This window comes from Neoarius graeffei, chromosome 9 (assembly GCF_027579695.1).
Source record: "Neoarius graeffei isolate fNeoGra1 chromosome 9, fNeoGra1.pri, whole genome shotgun sequence".
Lineage (NCBI taxonomy): Eukaryota > Metazoa > Chordata > Actinopteri > Siluriformes > Ariidae > Neoarius > Neoarius graeffei.
In genome coordinates this window covers 45,822,290-45,840,814 of record NC_083577.1, presented here as the reverse complement: position 1 = coordinate 45,840,814, position 18,525 = coordinate 45,822,290, and the positions used below count along the sequence as shown (strand labels likewise).

The window sequence follows — 18,525 nt, the reverse complement described above, 5'->3', positions numbered from 1 at the left end:
AAACACTCGTCTTGTGCTCTCATCATTATCATATTTTTTATTATTAAAAACAAAATATCAAATAATATTGAAGAGGGGAAAAATAATACTGATCTAAATATGTTGTGTTTTTATTTTTAGACAGTATGTGTTTAGCAAAACACATACTGTCTAAAAATAAAAACACAACATATTTAGATCAGTATTATTTTTCCCCCTCTTCAGTATTATTTGATATTTTGTTTTTAATAATAAAAAATATGATAATGATTATGTTCACTGTATTGTTAATATTATTAGTGTTTTATTATTTATTGTTAATATTTAATTTAATGTTAATGTATTATTATTTATTGTTAATATTATTAGTGTATCTCATCTCATCTCATTATCTCTAGCCGCTTTATCCTTCTACAGGGTCGCAGGCAAGCTGGAGCCTATCCCAGCTGACTACGGGCGAAAGGCGGGGTACACCCTGGACAAGTCGCCAGGTCATCACAGGGCTTATTAGTGTATTATTAGTGTAATTATTATTGTTATTATTATGTATTCAATTATTTATTTGGCATGTGGTGCTTTTTGTATTGTCTAGAACATACATAAGATGAGCATATTATAGCAGCAAAATAGAAGCACAATCATTTGAATGCAGCAAAACTTTTGCTGCATTCAAATGATTGTGCTTCTATTTTGCTGCTATAATATGCTCATCTTATGTATGTTCTAGACAATACAAAAAGCACCACATGCCAAATAAATAATTGAATACATAATAATAACAACAATAATAAATGCTTCCAATGTTATAGTGTTGTTTGTATTTGGTTGCATTCACTGCATGAATATATTTGATTGACAATTTGACTGACAGTGTTTTGGCATATTTAACATTTATCCTCCAAAATAAATCAACTGTTTTGGTTTAAGATTGTGCAAGCCTTCAAATTTTCTCACTGAACATTTCTCCTTCACATTTTTCACCTGTAGGCATGTGACAAGATTTAACATGATATTGCTCAACCTACCTCTGTAAAGTCAGCTAACAACTTATTAAAATGCACCAGAATTCAGCAAATAACATGTATGATAATAAAAAAACTTCTGGGGGAGGACCCCCAGACCCCCCACTAATAATTTCCTTCAAACCAATGTACAACAACCTGTACAATCTGTTACATTGGCCAACCAATCTACATTCAAACTGCCATAATGTGTAGGGTGGCACTACAAGACACACATAGGCCTACAACACACAGATAAGGTGTATATCTCTGTGCAATATGATATGGTTATCAAATTAGAGGGTTATTTTCCAAAAAGTATATTGGGGCAGGGCGGCGGGGGCAGGGGCGGGTACGAGGCAGAGCCCCCCCACATAACCAATCCCAATTTAACCCCTGATAAGAACATTATCCCATCTGTGAAACATGGTGGTGGTAGTATCATGGTTTGGGCCTGTTTTGCTGTATCTGGGCCAGGACGGCTTGCCATGATTGATGGAACAATGAATTCTGAATTATACCAGTAAATTCTAAAGGAAAATATCAGGACATCTGTCCATGAACTGAATCTCAAGAGAAGGTGGGTCATGCAGCAAGACAATGACCCTAAGCACACAAGTCGTTCTACCAAAGAATGGTTAAAGAAGAATAAAGTTAATGTTTTGGAATCGCCAAGTCAAAGTCCTGACCTTAATCTAATTGAAATGTTGTGGAAGGACCTGAAGCGAGCAGTTCATGTGAGGAAACCCACCAACATCCCAGATTTGAAGCTGTTCTGTACGGAGGAATGGGCTAAAATTCCTCCAAGCCGGTGTGCAGGATTGATCTACACTTACCGGAAATGTTTATTTGCAGTTATTGCTGCACAAGGGGGTTACACCAGATACTGAAAGCGAAGATTCACATACTTTTGCCACTCACAGATATGTAATATTGGATCATTTTCCTCAATAAATAAATGACCAAGTATAATATTTGTGTCTCATTTGTTTAACTGGGTTCTCTTTATCTACTTTTAGGACTTGTGTGAAAATCTGATGATGTTTTGGGTCATATTTATGCAGAAATATAGAAAATTCTAAAGGGTTCACAAACTTTCAAGCACCACTGTATATGGGATTATGTGATAAAGAATAAAGTGTTAAAAACGTTTCATATTTTCGATTCTTCAAAGTTCCCACCGTTTGCATTGATGACACTTTGTACACTATTGGCATTATCATAACCAGCTTCATGAGGTAGTCACCTGGAATGCTTTTCAGTTAACTGATGTGACTCATCAAAAGTTAACTAGTGGAACTTCTACCCTTCTTAACGCATTTGAGATCAAACGGTAAATAATAAAAATACAGTAAATAGCCCTATTCCACAACTGTAGTAATCCATATTGTGTCAAGAACTGCTCAACTAAGTAAAGAGAAATTACATCCATCATTACGTTAAGACATGAAGTGTCTTTTAATTAATGAAAATAAAGACAAACATTGAATTAGAAGTATGTCCAAACTTTTGACTGGTACTGTAAGCCTTAGCAGGTGATTAAATCCACCAGACCAATTAGTGTCTTGGTGGTAAACCTGCATTTCAGTATGCTCATCTCATCTCATTATCTCTAGCCGCTTTATCCTGTTCTACAGGGTCACAGGCAAGCTGGAGCCTATCCCAGCTGACTACGGGCGAAAGGCGGGGTACACCCTGGACAAGTCGCCAGGTCATCACAGGGCTGACACATAGACACAGACAACCATTCACACTCACATTCACACCTACGCTCAATTTAGAGTCACCAGTTAACCTAACCTGCATGTCTTTGGGGGAAACCGGAGCACCCGGAGGAAACCCACATGGACACGGGGAGAACATGCAAACTCCCTCGCTGGCCACGGGGCTCGAACCCGGACCTTCTTGCTGTGAGGCGACAGCGCTAACCACTACACCACCGTGCCGCCCGCATTTCAGTATTATTTCAGTAATTCTCTCTGAAGTGTCCTGTGATGTTTATTAAAGGAAGGCTAATATTAAACAGTGTAATATTAAACAGCAACTAATTATCAAACTAAATTGCAAACATTACAGACCAGTACAGATAGTGGGTTTAATAAACTGAAAAACTTCCCTGGAATAAACACGAGGAGGTTGAGGGGCTGGATTGAATTTGCTTGGTGATTAAAAGCTATAAATAGCTTCCTATGTGTTTAACTTTTAGGGCTGGAGCTACACAGCCCCACATAGACACTTCTCTTCATAGCTATCACTAACAGACAGGCCATCGCATGACACACTGCAGCCACTGAATACAACACCCCCCTACTTATCATCATCTATCCACAGCCCGGCTCCTCATCCCCCACCCGACTTAGATAACTCTGCTTTACTATTCTTTTCCTGAATTACCTCTTTTTTTTCCCAAGTCTCTTTCCTCTTTTCCTTGCTTTTCCAGTTTTCTTTTTGGGCTTCTTATTCATCTTGTTGAAATAGTCAGCAATCAAAATATGAAAAGGTATGTTCAGAAGAGCCAGCATTCATTCCTGTTTACTGTGGACATTGTGGTCTTAATCCATCACTCCTAAAATAACTGTGGGCTCATATTCTTTTCTAGGCATCTATACACTGACCCTGAAACATGGGAAAGGGAGGCTAGTACTTACAGGTAACAGCTCAGTGGAACACGAAGTAAAACACAAGAGGTAAATAACGTAATCATTTACAGTACTGTACAAAAGTCTTATGCACCTGTATACATTAAAACACTATAAAGAGCAGTGAACAGTAATAAATTAAGAAAGTTGATATTTGTTGTGGCAAATCTTTGTTTAAAAAACAGTATGGGTCTGTTTGTAATACGTTGCTTTCTTTACTGACACACAACATTTTCTTTAACATGTTTGTTGTTGGGCAGCATGGTGGTGTAGTGGTTAGCGCTGTTGCCTCACAACAAGAAGGTCTGGGTTCGAGCCCCGTGGCCGGCGAGGGCCTTTCTGTGCAGAGTTTGCATGTTCTCCCCGTGTCCGCGTGGGTTTCCTCCGGGTGCTCCGGTTTCCCCCACAGTCCAAAGACATGCAGGTTAGGTTAACTGGTGACTCTAAATTGACCGTAGGTGTGAATGTGAGTGTGAATGGTTGTGTGTCTATGTGTCAGCCCTGTGATGACCTGGCGACTTGTCCAGGGTGTACCCCGCCTTTCGCCCGTAGTCAGCTGGGATAGGCTCCAGCTTGCCTGCGACCCTGTAGAAGGATAAAGCGGCTAGAGATAATGAGATGAGATGTTTGTTGTTGCCCTGTGATGACCTGGCGACTTGTCCAGGGTGTACCCCGCCTTTCGCCCGTAGTCAGCTGGGATAGGCTCCAGCTTGCCTACGACCCTGTAGAACAGGATAAAGCGGCTACAGATAATGAGAATGAGAGATGTTTGTTGTTGGTGGAAAAGTAATGTCTGAAAATATAAAAAGTTTTTGTACTAATTCAATAATATACAAGTCACAAAATAGACATCTAATAACAAAACTTGTAAACCTTTGTACAATACTGTATATCTACACACATCCACATTTCCCTCCATCGTAGGTTTTGGTTTTTGTTTGTTTGTTTTCTAGTGACAATTTGCAAAAAGCATTAGGCAAACAACCTGGGCTTTTACATTGTCTTGCAAAAGTATTCATCCCTCTTGGTGTTTATCCTGTTTTGTTGCATTACAGGCTGGAATTAAAATGGATTTTTGGAAGGTTCGCACCATTTGATTTACACAACATGCCTACCACTTTAAAAGTGAAAATTGTTGTTTTGTTGTAGCACGAACAATAAGATGAAAAAACAGAAATCTGGAGTGTGCATAGGTATTCACCTAATTTCGTATGAAACCCCTAAATAAGAGCTGGTCCAACCAATTCATTTCATAAATCACATAATTAGTTGATTTAAGATCCATCTGGGTCCAAAGTGGCACATGTGTGAAGAGCAAGGAGTGTAATGGTGCTGTGTAATATTAGGCCAAGTTTACATTAGACCGTATCTGTCTCGTTTTCTTCGCGGATGCACTGTCCATTTACATTAAAACGCCTGGAAACGCCGGGAAACGGGAATCCGCCAGGGTCCACGTATTCAATCCAGATCGTGTCTGGTCCGGTGCTGTGTAAACATTGAGAATACGTGGATATGCGGACACGCTGTGCTGAGCTCTAGCTGGCGTTGTCATTGGACAACGTCACTGTGACATCCACCTTCCTGATTCGCTGGCGTTGGTCATGTGACGCGACTGCTGAAAAACGGCGCGGACTTCCGCCTTGTATCACCTTTCATTAAAGAGTATAAAAGTATGAAAATACTGCAAATACTGATGCAAATACTGCCCATTGTGTAGTTATGATTGTCTTTAGGCTTGGGGGTCACTGAATGTCTTCTTACTTTATGATTACTATATCCAACTGTGTGACTGACTGCACTTAGTGCTTTTGAACTCCCCTGTCTTGGTTTATCTCTCACTCTGTATGCACTGAAATGTTAGCTGATAGGTTTTATCTCCCTTTGACAGTTTCGTTCTTTTGAATCTGTTCATCAAAACTCCAACATGATCACTTAGCTATTTAAAAAATCATGTCAAACATCAATTTTTATTGTACAAAAAGTTTATTTAATAAGAGCTTTGTAAACAATTGAGGTAAATCAACATTTAGATCAACATGTTTTACAGCAAGTATATCACAAGGCACTTCTCTTAAGACAGCATTTAAACAGGCTGCTGTTCTGAGCGTATGCATGGGGTTCATTTCCCTGACCGTTCAGAGTAATTTTGCTCTGAATGATATAATTCAATCATTCACAAGATGAAAGTTAAAGTAAAATGCTGCAGCTAAGTATATTGTTTATTGATCTAAATGGAAATTAGTGGTAACCCATGTCAAATTCTTATTGAATTCTTTTGTGTGTGCCTTTCAGGCTAACAGTCTTAAAACCAAAACATGGTGAATCTATACCTGTAACCTACAAGTTTTTCTTTTTTTTAATATCACATTTGATGTCATTTTATTTGAGAAATACTGTCTTTAACACAATATTATTAAGACATTTTCCTTTAAGGATCCTTTTTCACCATACAGCATGTTTTACTCATATGTGCACATCTTCATCTATTTACTAAAATGTAAACTTTCAGGACCAAAAATAGCAACACAGTGCTTTGTACATTAAAATAGGGAAAATAAATTACATACATCTGTAAATACTGTGTTTTAATAAAAGTAAAAATGCTTTTAGTGCTGTCACAAGCAAAAGTCTGATCAGGCTTAGGATTAAACCCATGTTTGAATATTTTGACATGTTTGTAATGGCTGATTTTAATTTATGTTCTAAAGGTAGTAAAATTAGAGATTCGGTCCTTTCAGCGTTTAAGTGTTTTGCACTGGTTTTGTGTGACCCATCTTTGTAAAGTTTATAAGAAAGCACTGAACATTCCCCTGCTTAAAACAGCTGCAGTAGTCACTAATGACGAGGACCGCAAAAGTAACCCAAGACTTGTAGCATCTTCGATGCATTCAAAGCAAATACATATTTTGTCCAATCACACAATAACTACAAGAAAGTTTGAAATAAAAATATGAAACAAGAAAGTTTTTTTGTTGTTATCAACCAATCAACCATGCATCCATCCATTATCTATAGCGCTTATTCGTCAGGGTTTCAGGGAAGCTGGAGCCAATCCCAGCCAACTTCAGGTGAGAGGCAGGGTACACCCTGGACACGTCACCAATCTATCACAGGGCTAACATAAAGATGAACAGCCATTCACATTTACACCTATGGGCAATTTAGAGTGACCAGTTGACCTAATCTGCTGGGAGTAAACTGATGCAGGCATGGGGAGACCATGCAAACTCCACACTGAAAGGCCCCAGTTAACTGGCAGGTTTGAACCCAGAAACTTCTTACTGTGAGGTGACTGTGCTAACCACTGCACCACCCTGTGCCCTGTAATTAACCAATTCCTTTAAAGACAGCATTTTGTCATGAATAAATGCGAAAGAAATGTAAAATGGCACATGTACCATTGTATTCACGTTACATTCTACATGAAATATATTAAAACTATTATATGTATCTGATGACAGACTGAAAGATATGTTAAACCTCTCCAAACTAATCTAGCAGTGTAGCTTAAAATGTATAGATCCGTTAAACTGTACAAGAAAATGGTGTTCTCCTCTAGACAGAAAACTACATTTAACCGATATTGGGTTTCTTTCACTGTTCACAAAATGTTGCCATCTTAATAGTGTGAGTCAAATGCAGAGGCAGATGTTGGCTTCAGGGTCATTCTTTAAGAGATTACAAGCAGATCTGCTACAATAAAAGAGGGCTTCACAAGTTTCAAACAGAAAGCTACATTGTTAGTGGACTACTAGTTTAAAATTAAATCTCAATTTAAATTTCAATGTAAATATATTTTCGTCAATAAACCAGGACTGAATAATAGGCTAGTATTAGCAATCGGGAAGAATTATGAAGAAATAAGTTGTTAATCAGTGAAATGCAGTTCTAGTATGTCAGACCCTGTTAGCATATCTATAATTGATGAGGCAGGACATGTAGTTATACACATGCAAGCAATAAGGGTGAGTGCTGAATATTAATTACACGTGGTATGGTCATTCACAGGTTGATATTTAGTTTCTTTCATCGACTGAAAATGTGAACCAGTACTGGATTTTATTGAATCGAAACGATGAAAGAATGAAACAAAAGAAAAAGGCCTTTGGATACTGCAGTTTAAAAACAACTCTTTTATATGAAATATCCTATTTAAGCACTGCAGTGCGATGATCATTTCTAGAAATTATTTACTAATCTTAAAAAATATTGTGTTTTTGGATTAATCTCTGGTAATTGAGTTTTATATATATATATATATATATATATATATATATATATATATATATATATATATATATATATATATATATGTTCACTACTTTGCAAAAGCCTTAGGCACATGCAAAGAAATGCTGTTGAGCAAAGATGCCTTTGGAAATAATTTTTTCTACATTATAAAAATACTATAAAGACCAGTAAACAGTAGTAAATTAAATAAAGTCAATATTTGGTGTGACAACCCTTTGTTTAAAAAAAATTATGTTAATCTCAAGTACAATGTGTGCAGTTTTAAAAGGAACTGAGCTGTAAATTTCACTGAGCATGTTACAGAAACAGCATCAGTTCTTCTGGAGACTTTCTCACACTTGCTTTTTATTTTTGCAGAAAAACCCAGCAGCCTTCATTATGTTTTTTTTTTTTTTTTTGTGTGTGTGTGTGTGTCTCTTATGTAATATCCTGCTTTCTCTGTCACATTTAATTTTGTGCTGGAAAACTGGTGTTTGGGAATCTAAGAAGTTTTTCTACTGACTCGATAATATAGAAGTCATAAAATAAAAATTTATAGCATAAAAGGGTGCCTAAGACTTTTGAAATCATGCAGATACATGTTAAGAGCATCTGTTAATTTTCACATCAAACAAAGGAATTAGGGAAAAGGATATTTCAGTGACACTGACATTGGGATGGTTGTTGGTGCCAGATGAGCTGGTATTTCAGAAATTGCTGATCTCCTGCGATTTTCACACACACCCGACTCTAGAGTTTATATAGAATGGTGTAAAAAACAAAACAGTGTGTGGCAGTTATGCAGGTGGAAATGCCTTGTTGTTGAGAGTGGTCAGAGGAGAAGCTGTTTCATGCTGACAGGAAAACTATAGTAACTAAAATAACCACTCTTTACAACTGTGGTGAGCAGAAAAGGATCTCAGAACACTCAACCTGCTAAGCCTTGACACTTACAGGAAACATCAGCAGATGGTTTATGTACAGTCATCAACTGTCTGGTTTTGATCTCTAGAATTTACACAGAATGGTGTGAAATACAAGCTCACTGACATACTTCAATCTTCGACTGTCTGGTGTCCACTGCAGCCTCAGATACCCGTTCTTAGCTGACAGGAGGGAACCCGGTGTGGTCTTCTGCCTCAAATCGTTCTTCTCTGACCTATCTCATCAACAAGGCATTTCTACCTGGAGAACTACCACTCACTAGATGTTTTTTGTTTTTTTACACCAGTCTGTATCAACTTTAGTGACTCTTGCACATGAAAATCCCAGCAGATCAGCCATTTCTGAAATGTTCAAATCAAGCCATGTGGCACTGACAGTCATTCCATGGTCAAATTCACTGAGATCACTTTTTTCCCATTCCTAAGTGAACACTAACTGGATTGGATGATTGTATAATTGCATTACTGAGCAGGTGTACATGTGTTCAAAGTGGTCGATGTTCCATACTCTGAAATATTTTTAAACACCTAACAGAATAAGCTCTCTTTTATCATATCACTGAACTGCCATGTAACATCAGACACCATTCAAGTGTTATATGTCAGCACCACAACTCACTGATTGCACAGCTGTCAATGTTTTATGTTTTTAATTCCCCGAGAAAACATCCAGCAACCTGACTCTCATTTATATTTCCACATTGTTTTTGCATTTCCTAATCTGTAAATATTAAAATTGGAGCTGTGCAATGAAGGTTACTAGATAGCCAGATCGTTGTGCCTCGCTCTTACATTGCTTATTTTGCTTGCTCTGCTCGTGCATCGGAGGTCAGTAAACATGCTAGGTGGCTCGTGCATCTCCACCGTAGTGGTGACGTGACTCTCCTCTGGCTCACACTTCCCACTATTCAAAATGCCACCACTTGAGCTGGGAATGCTGGTAGTGGGAGCAGCGTCTTTTGGGCGCTGCTCGTTATCACAGGAAGAGACAGAGGAGGAGGAGGAGGAAGTAGAAGGAGGAATGGCCTTCTTTTCTAGAGTTTGCTGTTCAGTGGCTAAATTGGCCCAGTTCTGCTCAGCAGCCAGCATGTGATTGTTGCTGCTGATGTAGAAAGAGTTTGGCTCCTCATGCAGAGGATCAATCTTGAACTCTGTTGTTACAGGAACTGACCCAGGCTGCAGAAAGGTTGTGCTACCTGCTGCCAACTTGGTGTATTCGGGAGGATAGCTAACGGTTGCAGAGTCAGTTCTGGAGGCAGATGGCATGGCTCCTGTCTCAACCGTGTCAGTGTGGGCTAACGACTCGTGCTCAGGGATGTATCCACTGGTGACACCCTGTTTGATTTTTTTCCATCCAAGATGATAAATCTCCAATAAGTTCAGCACAAGTGACACACAAGCCACCACAAGCATGAACACGATGAAGATGGTCTTCTCTGTGGGTCTGGACAGGAAGCAGTCCACAGTGTTGGGGCAGGGCCACCGTGCACACTTATACAATGGCCTGAGCTGGAAACCGTAGAGAAAATACTGGCCTAAAATGAAACCAACCTCAAACAGAGTCTTGAAAATGATGTTGAACACATATGTGCGCAACAAGGCACCCCTGATGCGGATTTTGCCATGCTCATCTCTGATTGATGGTTTCTCCTTTTCCCCATCTCCTCTGCCCCCCTCCCCATTTCTATACAGGAGTTCTTTCTCCTCCTCGTGTCTCTGTGCACTTCTCAGCTCCTCCTCCTTCTCTTTCCGCTTATCCTCCATACGGATGATGTGCAGTATGTGACCCAGGTAAATAAGTGTTGGCGTAGACACAAAGATGATCTGTAGCACCCAGTAACGGATGTGTGAAATGGGAAAGGCCTCGTCATAGCAAACGTTTTCACAACCAGGTTGCTGCGTGTTGCAGGTAAAGTCCGATTGTTCATCGCCCCAGACTTCCTCTGCTGCTGTTCCCAACACCAGGATCCTAAAGATGAAGAGGACAGTGAGCCAGACTTTGCCAATCACTGTAGAGTGTTCTTGTGCATTCTCCAACAGTCGCCCAAGAAAGCTCCAGTCACCCATGCTTCACGATTTCTAACCTAAAGAGAAAGTACAGTCTGGCATGAACATGCCCAAGAAGAGAGAAAAAGGGTGAGGAAAGGGGAGAAAGGGAGATGATCTTGCGTTAAAATATCCATGGGCTAAGCAAGCATGAACATGAACTATGAAGAGGTTATACTGAGCAGCAGCTGCTCATTTAAACTGAACTGAAAATGTAACTAAAATACTCTGAATAATTTCAGCAAATTGGACTTACATAATCATTCCACTCTAATTCACATAGCATTTCACATCTCTGCATAAAATGTGGTTCTGTTCAAGTAGTTGCTGTTTAGACAAACAAACAAAGATTAACAAGTCCAAAAGAATAGAGATATACTCAACTATTATCTTACTATCCTTAACTGTTAATGTCATAAAAAAGTTTCAGGCCTTTTACAAGTCAGGTGTATGGAGAGCTACGTCTCGCTCGCTCTCGCTCTCATTTTTCCTCTCACTTCATTCACACACACACACACACACACACACACACACACACACACACACACACACACACACACACTCATATAGATATTATATCATCTCGCATACACACAGTGTGCTTCTATCTCACCTGTTCGCTTCGCTGCTCAGCTGGTATGTGCTGAGATCAACACTATAATGTTCGAAAACATGTGAGCACACAGAGTGGACACTGCTCTGGAGAGCCATGAGCCCCCCTCCTCTCCCCCCCAGAGTTATATGCATTCATAGAGTCAAGTACATTTAAAAGAATAACATGGAGATATAATTCTGGTAATGATGATGACAAACCTAACTCTTACTTAACACCACCATATTGTTCTTAAAATGAATGTGTATCACACACCATCCAATCATCAATCATCATTATCTGAAACTGAATTTTATAGTTTTAAACAATAGTATATAATAAAAATTAATGAGTACATAAAAGAATATTCAGTTAGTAAAAAAAAGTCACTTACTAAAATGATCTATAAAGGATAGCAAATCCATTAACTAAGCTTTGCAATTTATTACACCTGAAATAAAATGAGTAAGGCAATTAGAAACATAGTTTATGGTTTGAAAAGTTTTTGGTTAATCTTTTTTCCCTCCAATGTACACTGTATTTTCACAAGCCCCTGAATGATTGTCTTCCTTTAATATTTTATGTTAAAAATATGAATACCTATATGTTTATAATGTCAGTCCAGAAATCTTCCAAAAGCAGACATTCACAACTCTGATTTTGAGTACCTCCTGTCTAGCACATTATCAGGGGTTTGATAACGAACTGGTCAGTTGGATCTAGTATTAGAAAAACTTCAGCTGAATAGAGCAGGGTCCTTTAAACACACACACACAAAAAAAAAAAACAGTAAAACTTTCAGTGAGCAAATTAATCCGTCCACTTGCATTTGCTATGATTCGAAGGAAATTGTTGTTGTTGTTGTTGTTGTTGTTGTTGTTGTTATTTAGTAGTAGTAGGAGGAGGAGGAGGAGTTATTAATTGTTGTTAATGTATTTGATCTGTAAGCTAGCAGAAATAAATTTTAAAATATTTAAAGTAACATTTAATATTTAAAGAAATTATTTGCTTTCTGAACTCTACAAAATCATTTGGCAACAATTTAAGAATTAACTGGTAGTTATTTGGCAGGTTAAGCTTAATACCAAATAGTAATAAATAATTATAAGCAAATAATACCAAGAATTCAAAGGAAAACCTTTTTTAACAGTACAGATGCTACAGCAACAGGTATGACAAAATGGACTGTGCTAGATTTCCTTTTGTTCCTTTCCTGTATGGCCCGAACAAATATAGCTCTTGGTTAAAAGGTTTCTATTGGGTTTAATAATCAGTGACATTCCATCAAACTGAAGCAGAAAACCTGTAGGCCACTGACTTTAAATTATTCTGAATGTGACATATATCTATCAGTGATGGGGTTCGATCTGTTTGTAGTGAAGGAGGTTGAATTGACAAAGTATGTTCGAGGAGTGTAAACCTCTTCCACCCAGGAGATTCTACCTCACAGATCTGGGAGCAAACAGTCAGTGACGCAGACACAGCTGTTCAGAGATGTTTCTCGGTTTATTGTAGGACAAACATGAGTGTGTGTATGTGTGTGCGTGTATATATATATATATATATATATATATATATATATATATATATATATATATATATATATATATTCAGATTCAAGAGTGTGTTATAGCTATATGATTGGATGATGATGTGATTGATGAAGCTATTATCTATGTATGACAGGGTAATGAAACATTTCATCACTGGTTAGAATAACATTCTGGAAACAAAGAGCAGGTGTGTGAGTGAAGATAAATCTCAAGGATTTAACTAGCCAAAACAAGTAGCAATCAAAACAGCCTGTAGCAGTTTCAAGCATGCCAAACATATATCAGTATCAATCAGCTTATGCATACCTTAGACTGGAGAAGTCAAACAGAGCTGCAGAAAGTCACTGATGCTATCATTAGACTGAGCAGATGCCCTCCCCTCTCCTCCCCTCTCCCCCAACCCCAAATACCAAACCCAGCTTACCAAACTGTTTTGAAATGAATCATTCAGTTCATTCTTGCACACACTTTTTTCAGACGTGGACTCGAAGCCAGATGTGAGCGGAATCAGTTAGAGTTTAGTGAAAAGTCGGGTGAGGAATCGGTGACCTGGTGAAGCGCGGGTGAGTCCTGCTGCGGGCCATCGCGCCTGTCTCTGTCTCTGTCTCCTGTCTCACTGCGCACCACGACATGTGGACAAGCGAGCCATGAAACCCGGTGCACGCGACCACGCCCACCTCAACACACACACACACACACACACACACACACACATCTGCCCGCTCGTGAGCAAAATTAACCTAAACTCTCTTCAGCCAGTTCACTTAAGCGTTTCATATATAAATGTTTGATATATAAACCTTCACTCCATAATTGAATTACTGTAGGCCTAGTTATTCAATTAAAAAGCAATAACGGGCCACAATAACTACACATCCAACCAAGTCCCTTTCCCAACATAACTTGAAGGACATCGCCCTCCATCGGTTTTCCGACGAGTTAACAGCTCCACAGAGAGCAGGTTTGTCAAACAAATTTCCAGAAAACCATTGATGGAAACCATGTTGTAACTGGTCTGTTAGAATGTATATAATAATAATAATAATAATACAGGTATTTTTAAAAAACTATTTGAAATATGGCAGGTACAATTAGGAATTTTGTTGAAACGTAACAGCTAGTAATAAATTTAAAACCACTGTATTGGAGTAGTTTGTTTAAAAAAAAATTTATTGACTAGGCTGCTTTTGTGACCTGGTAATCCCTGACCTATGGGTTGTCAAATGCAAATGGTTTAATACTCTTTTCTATCAGACATTTTTTGAACATTTGAGGCCATTCTGATCCATTTAAATAGTGATGCATGTAGAATAACAGTTTCAGTGAAAGGTTTTGCTATATATAGGCTCCTTTTTTTAAATCACACATTATAAATAGGCTTAATGTAATTTTTTATACATAAATGTAAATGTAGCCTAAATAAATATTAATTGAAATGTTTATAAATAAATCTAAACCTGAAATGATAAAGTGCTAAATATGCTATATGCCTAACTGTAAATATTAAATGTAAAAGCTAAATGTAGAATATTATATAAATGCATTGTGATGTACTAATTTCCCCCTACCCTCAGGGGATTGTATGTGTATGTGGGAATGGACAGTGTCGCAGGGTTGCCAGAGTCGCAGTTTATACTCTAAATGGTGATAATTTGCCAACAATATTGTGGAAATTAAAAGAAAGTACCCAGGTGGTGTTTATTTGTTTGTTTGTTTGTTTGTTTGTTGGCTGGGTTAAAAACAGTCCTTTTTTACAGTCCTTTTCGCTGCCGCAAAGATCTTCTTTGAAATCAAATAATCAGAATTAAATCAAATTTATTCCTGCAAACATATCAGTGCATTTCAAACAATTATAATATCATGAAAAAGTTCATTATTTTTTGTAATTTAATTCAAAAAAGTAAACTTTCATATATTCTATATTCGGGGTGGCACAGTGGTGTAGTGGTTAGCGCTGTCGCCTCACAGCAAGAAGGTCCTGGGTTCGAGCCCCGGGGCCGGCGAGGGCCTTTCTGTGTAGAGTTTGCATGTTCCCCCTGTGTCTGCGTGGGTTTCCTCCGGGTGCTCCGGTTTCCCCCACAGTCCAAAGACATGCAGGTTAGGTTAACTAGTGACTCTAAATTGACCGTAGGTGTGAATGTGAGTGTGAATGGTTGTCTGTGTCTATGTGTCAGCCCTGTGATGACCTGGCGACTTGTCCAGGGTGTACCCCGCCTTTCGCCCATAGTCAGCTGGGATAGGCTCCAGCTTGCCTGCGACCCTGTAGAAGGATAAAGCAGCTAGAGATGATGAGATGAGATATTCTATATTCAATACACGTAAAGTGAAATATTTCAAGCCTTTTTTGTTTTAATTTTGATGATTACGGCTTATAGCTCATGAATACATGTGCATCAATGAGAATGGGGATGAGAGTGTAGTGAAGATGCAAGGAGTAGACGTAAAGAAAGTTGGTGAATTCAAGTACCTGGGGTCAACTGTGCAGGAAAATGGGGGCTGTGATAGTGAGGTGAGAAAGAGAGTGCAGGCAGGGTGGAGCAGTTGGAGAAGGATTTTGGGAGTCATTTGTGATAGGAAAGTCCCAGCAAAAGTGAAAGGTAAAATGTATAAGACAGTAGTGAAACCAGATGTGATGTATGGATTGGAGACCGTACCCTTAACGAAGAGACAGGAGGCAAAGTTGGAGGTAGCGGAGTTGAGGATGTTAAGGTTTGCGACAGGATAAGGAACGAGCACATCAGAGGGACAGCACATGTGCAGAGCTTGGGAATTAAGCTAAGAGAGATGAGACCAAGATGGTATGGGCACATCCTGAGAAGAGATGCAGAGCATGTTGGAAGGAGAATGTTGAGGATGGAGCTGCCAGGCACACGAAAATGAGGAAGGCCAAAGAGGAGATACATGGATGTGGTGAGAGAGGACATAAAAGTGACAGGTGTGGTAGAGACAGATGCAGAAGACAGGGAGCAATGGAGATGAAAGATCCGCTGTGGCGACCCCTAATCGGGAGCAGCCAAAAGAAGAAGGCTTATAGTTCATGAAAATCAGAAATCCAATATCTCAAATTATTAGAATATTTCCTAAGATCAATCAAAAAAAGGATTTACAATACAGAAATGTCCAACTAACTTCTGAAAAGTGTTTATTTCAATACTTGGTTGGAGCTCCTTTACCACAAATTACTGCACCAATGTGGTGTGGCATGGAGGCAATCAGCCTGTGACACTGCTGAGGTGTTATTGAAGCCCAGGTTGCTTTGATAGCAGCCTTCAGCTTGTCTGTATTTTTGGATCAGGTGTTTCTCATCTCTTGACAATACCTCATTCTCTACAGGGTTCAGGTCAGGCAAGTTGGCTAGCCAATCAAGCACAGTAATATCATGGCCAGCAAACCATCTGGTAGTAGTTTTGGCACTGTGGACAGGTGCTGAGTCCTGCTGGAAAAAGAAATCGGTATCTCCATAAAGCTTGTCAGAAGATGGAAGTATGAAATGCTCTAAAATCTCCTGTAAGACGGCTGCATTGACTTTGGATTTGATAAAACACAGTGGATCAACACCAACAGATGACAATGCACACCAAATCATCACAGACTGTGGAAACTCCACAGTGGACTTCCAATACCTTGGATTCTGTGCCTCTCCACTCTTCCTCCAGACTCTAGGACCTTGATTACCAAATGAAATGCAAAATTTACTTTCATCTGAAAAGAAGACATTGGACCACTGAGCAACAGTCCAGTTCTTTCTCTCCTTAGCACAGGTAAGATGCTTCTGACATTGTCTCTAGTTCAGAAGTGGCTTGATATTAGGAATGTGACAGTTGTAACCCCTTTCCTGAAGATGTCTGTGCGTGGTGACTCTTGATGTGCTGACACCAGTCTCAGGTCCAGTCCTTGTGAAGCTCTCCCAAGTTCTTGAACTGACTTTTCTTGACAATCCTCTCAAGGCTGCAGTCATCCCTGTTGCTTGTGCACCATTTCCAGCCAGACTTTTCAGCAATGACCTTCTGTGGCTTACCCTCCTTGTGGAGGGTGTCAGTGATCATCTTCTGGACAACTGTCATGTCAGCAGTCTTCCCCATGATTGTGGTTGCGTGTACTGAACTAGACCGAGAGATACACAGTGTCTATACTATTTTACTGAAACTCGAAATGAAATACTCTAATATTTTGAGATTTTTTTTTGCTGTAGGCCATACTTATTAAAATTAAAATAGAAAAATGCTTGAAACATTTTAGTTTACATTTAATGAATCTAGGACATATTATATTTTCACTTTCTTAAATAACTGATGGAAAAAATGAACTTTTTCATGATATTCTAATTGTTTGAGATGTACTCATATATGGCAAACATGGACAGAATATCATGCACAGAACTATTTATGTTCTGACTCAGACTGCTCATTTGAGAGACCGATTTATCAGAATGGCCTCAACTGATAAAGTGTTTATTTTTAAGATTTGGTGCTCCATACACATTAAATAGGCCAGCTCACCCTTCCTAGAATTCAATTTGTTGTTTTTGTTTATATACGGACCACTGTGTGTGTCCACAGCAAAACCTCTGCAAACTCATTATTACTGATCCCTTTGCAACCCATCTCAAACTTTTCTCTTCATCCATGTGTTGTTCATGGAAGTTTTGAATACATGCTTTATTTTTTCTTTCCTTCATGGCCATCCATGAGGTGGCCAAGACCAGTTCAGGTCTATTACATTGGAATAACAAAAATGGAATGGATCAGTCAAAAGAATGTAAAATACCGATACTTTGACAAAATATCTTCAATTTCACATGACATTTTAAGATTTATAGCCTTTCACTAAATTGTTGCAAATTATTCCAAAAACATTGCTAGCATCAAAAACGACAACTTGTTACATGCTGTAGAGGATTCTGGGAAGGGTGAACCAGCCCCTTTAAGTTCTCCCTGTATATGACCCAGTGTCTCTCTCACTGCTGCCCTGTGCAGATCTCTACAGTTCCACACCCCGTTCCTGAAGTACCTCCTGCCCAATGTTTTTGTGCTTCCTCTGCTCCCTCCATACCTGATTCAACTAATCAGTTAATTACCAGTTCCTCTTCAGTTGAAGTGGGTGTGTTAGGGCAAGAAAAACACTAAAATGTACAGGAGAGGGAATCCAAGAACATGTACTTGACAGTCTCTATGTAGGCTAGTGAAAGTAAGCAAGTGCGCGCGAGAGAGAGACAGATAGACCCATTTTCAGAAGACCTGTCTCATATAAAATCATTTATATGATGGCACTAGATGATGCCAAAAAACTAGTTCATGCCTTTGTTACCTCTAGGTTAGATTATTGAATGCCTTACTGTCTGAATGTTCCAATAAGTGCATAAACAAGTTCCAGTTAGTTCAAAATGCAGCAGCAAGAGTCCTTACTAGAACTAGAAGATATGACCACATCACCCCTGTCTTATCCACACTGCATTGGCTCCCAGTCAAATTTCGTATCAATTATAAAATACTACTGTTGACCTTCAAAGCACTGAATGATCTCACGCCACAGTACCTGAGC

At 38.9% G+C, this 18,525-nt stretch overlaps 1 protein-coding gene across 1 annotated transcript; it reads right to left on the bottom strand.

Annotated features, from left to right (window-relative positions):
• Positions 1–9,552: 9,552 nt before the first annotated feature.
• Positions 9,553–10,860, bottom strand: gja3 (gap junction protein, alpha 3). The gene is made up of 2 exons (XM_060928727.1): positions 9,990–10,860; positions 9,553–9,944 (listed from the first exon to the last, which is right to left on the bottom strand). The coding sequence occupies exons 1-2, from the start codon at positions 10,858–10,860 to the stop codon at positions 9,553–9,555; spliced, it is 1,263 nt and encodes a 420-aa protein (XP_060784710.1).
• Positions 10,861–18,525: the final 7,665 nt, after the last annotated feature.

Bases quoted from the DNA above. Each gene is read 5' to 3' on its own strand.
- gja3 (XM_060928727.1), bottom strand. From the start codon at position 10,860: ATGGGTGACTGGAGCTTTCTTGGGCGACTGTTGGAGAATGCACAAGAA. The intron at 9,945-9,989 runs GTAGCACAACCT...CTGTAACAACAG, and splicing joins ATACACCAAGTTGGCAGCAG to AGTTCAAGATTGATCCTCTG.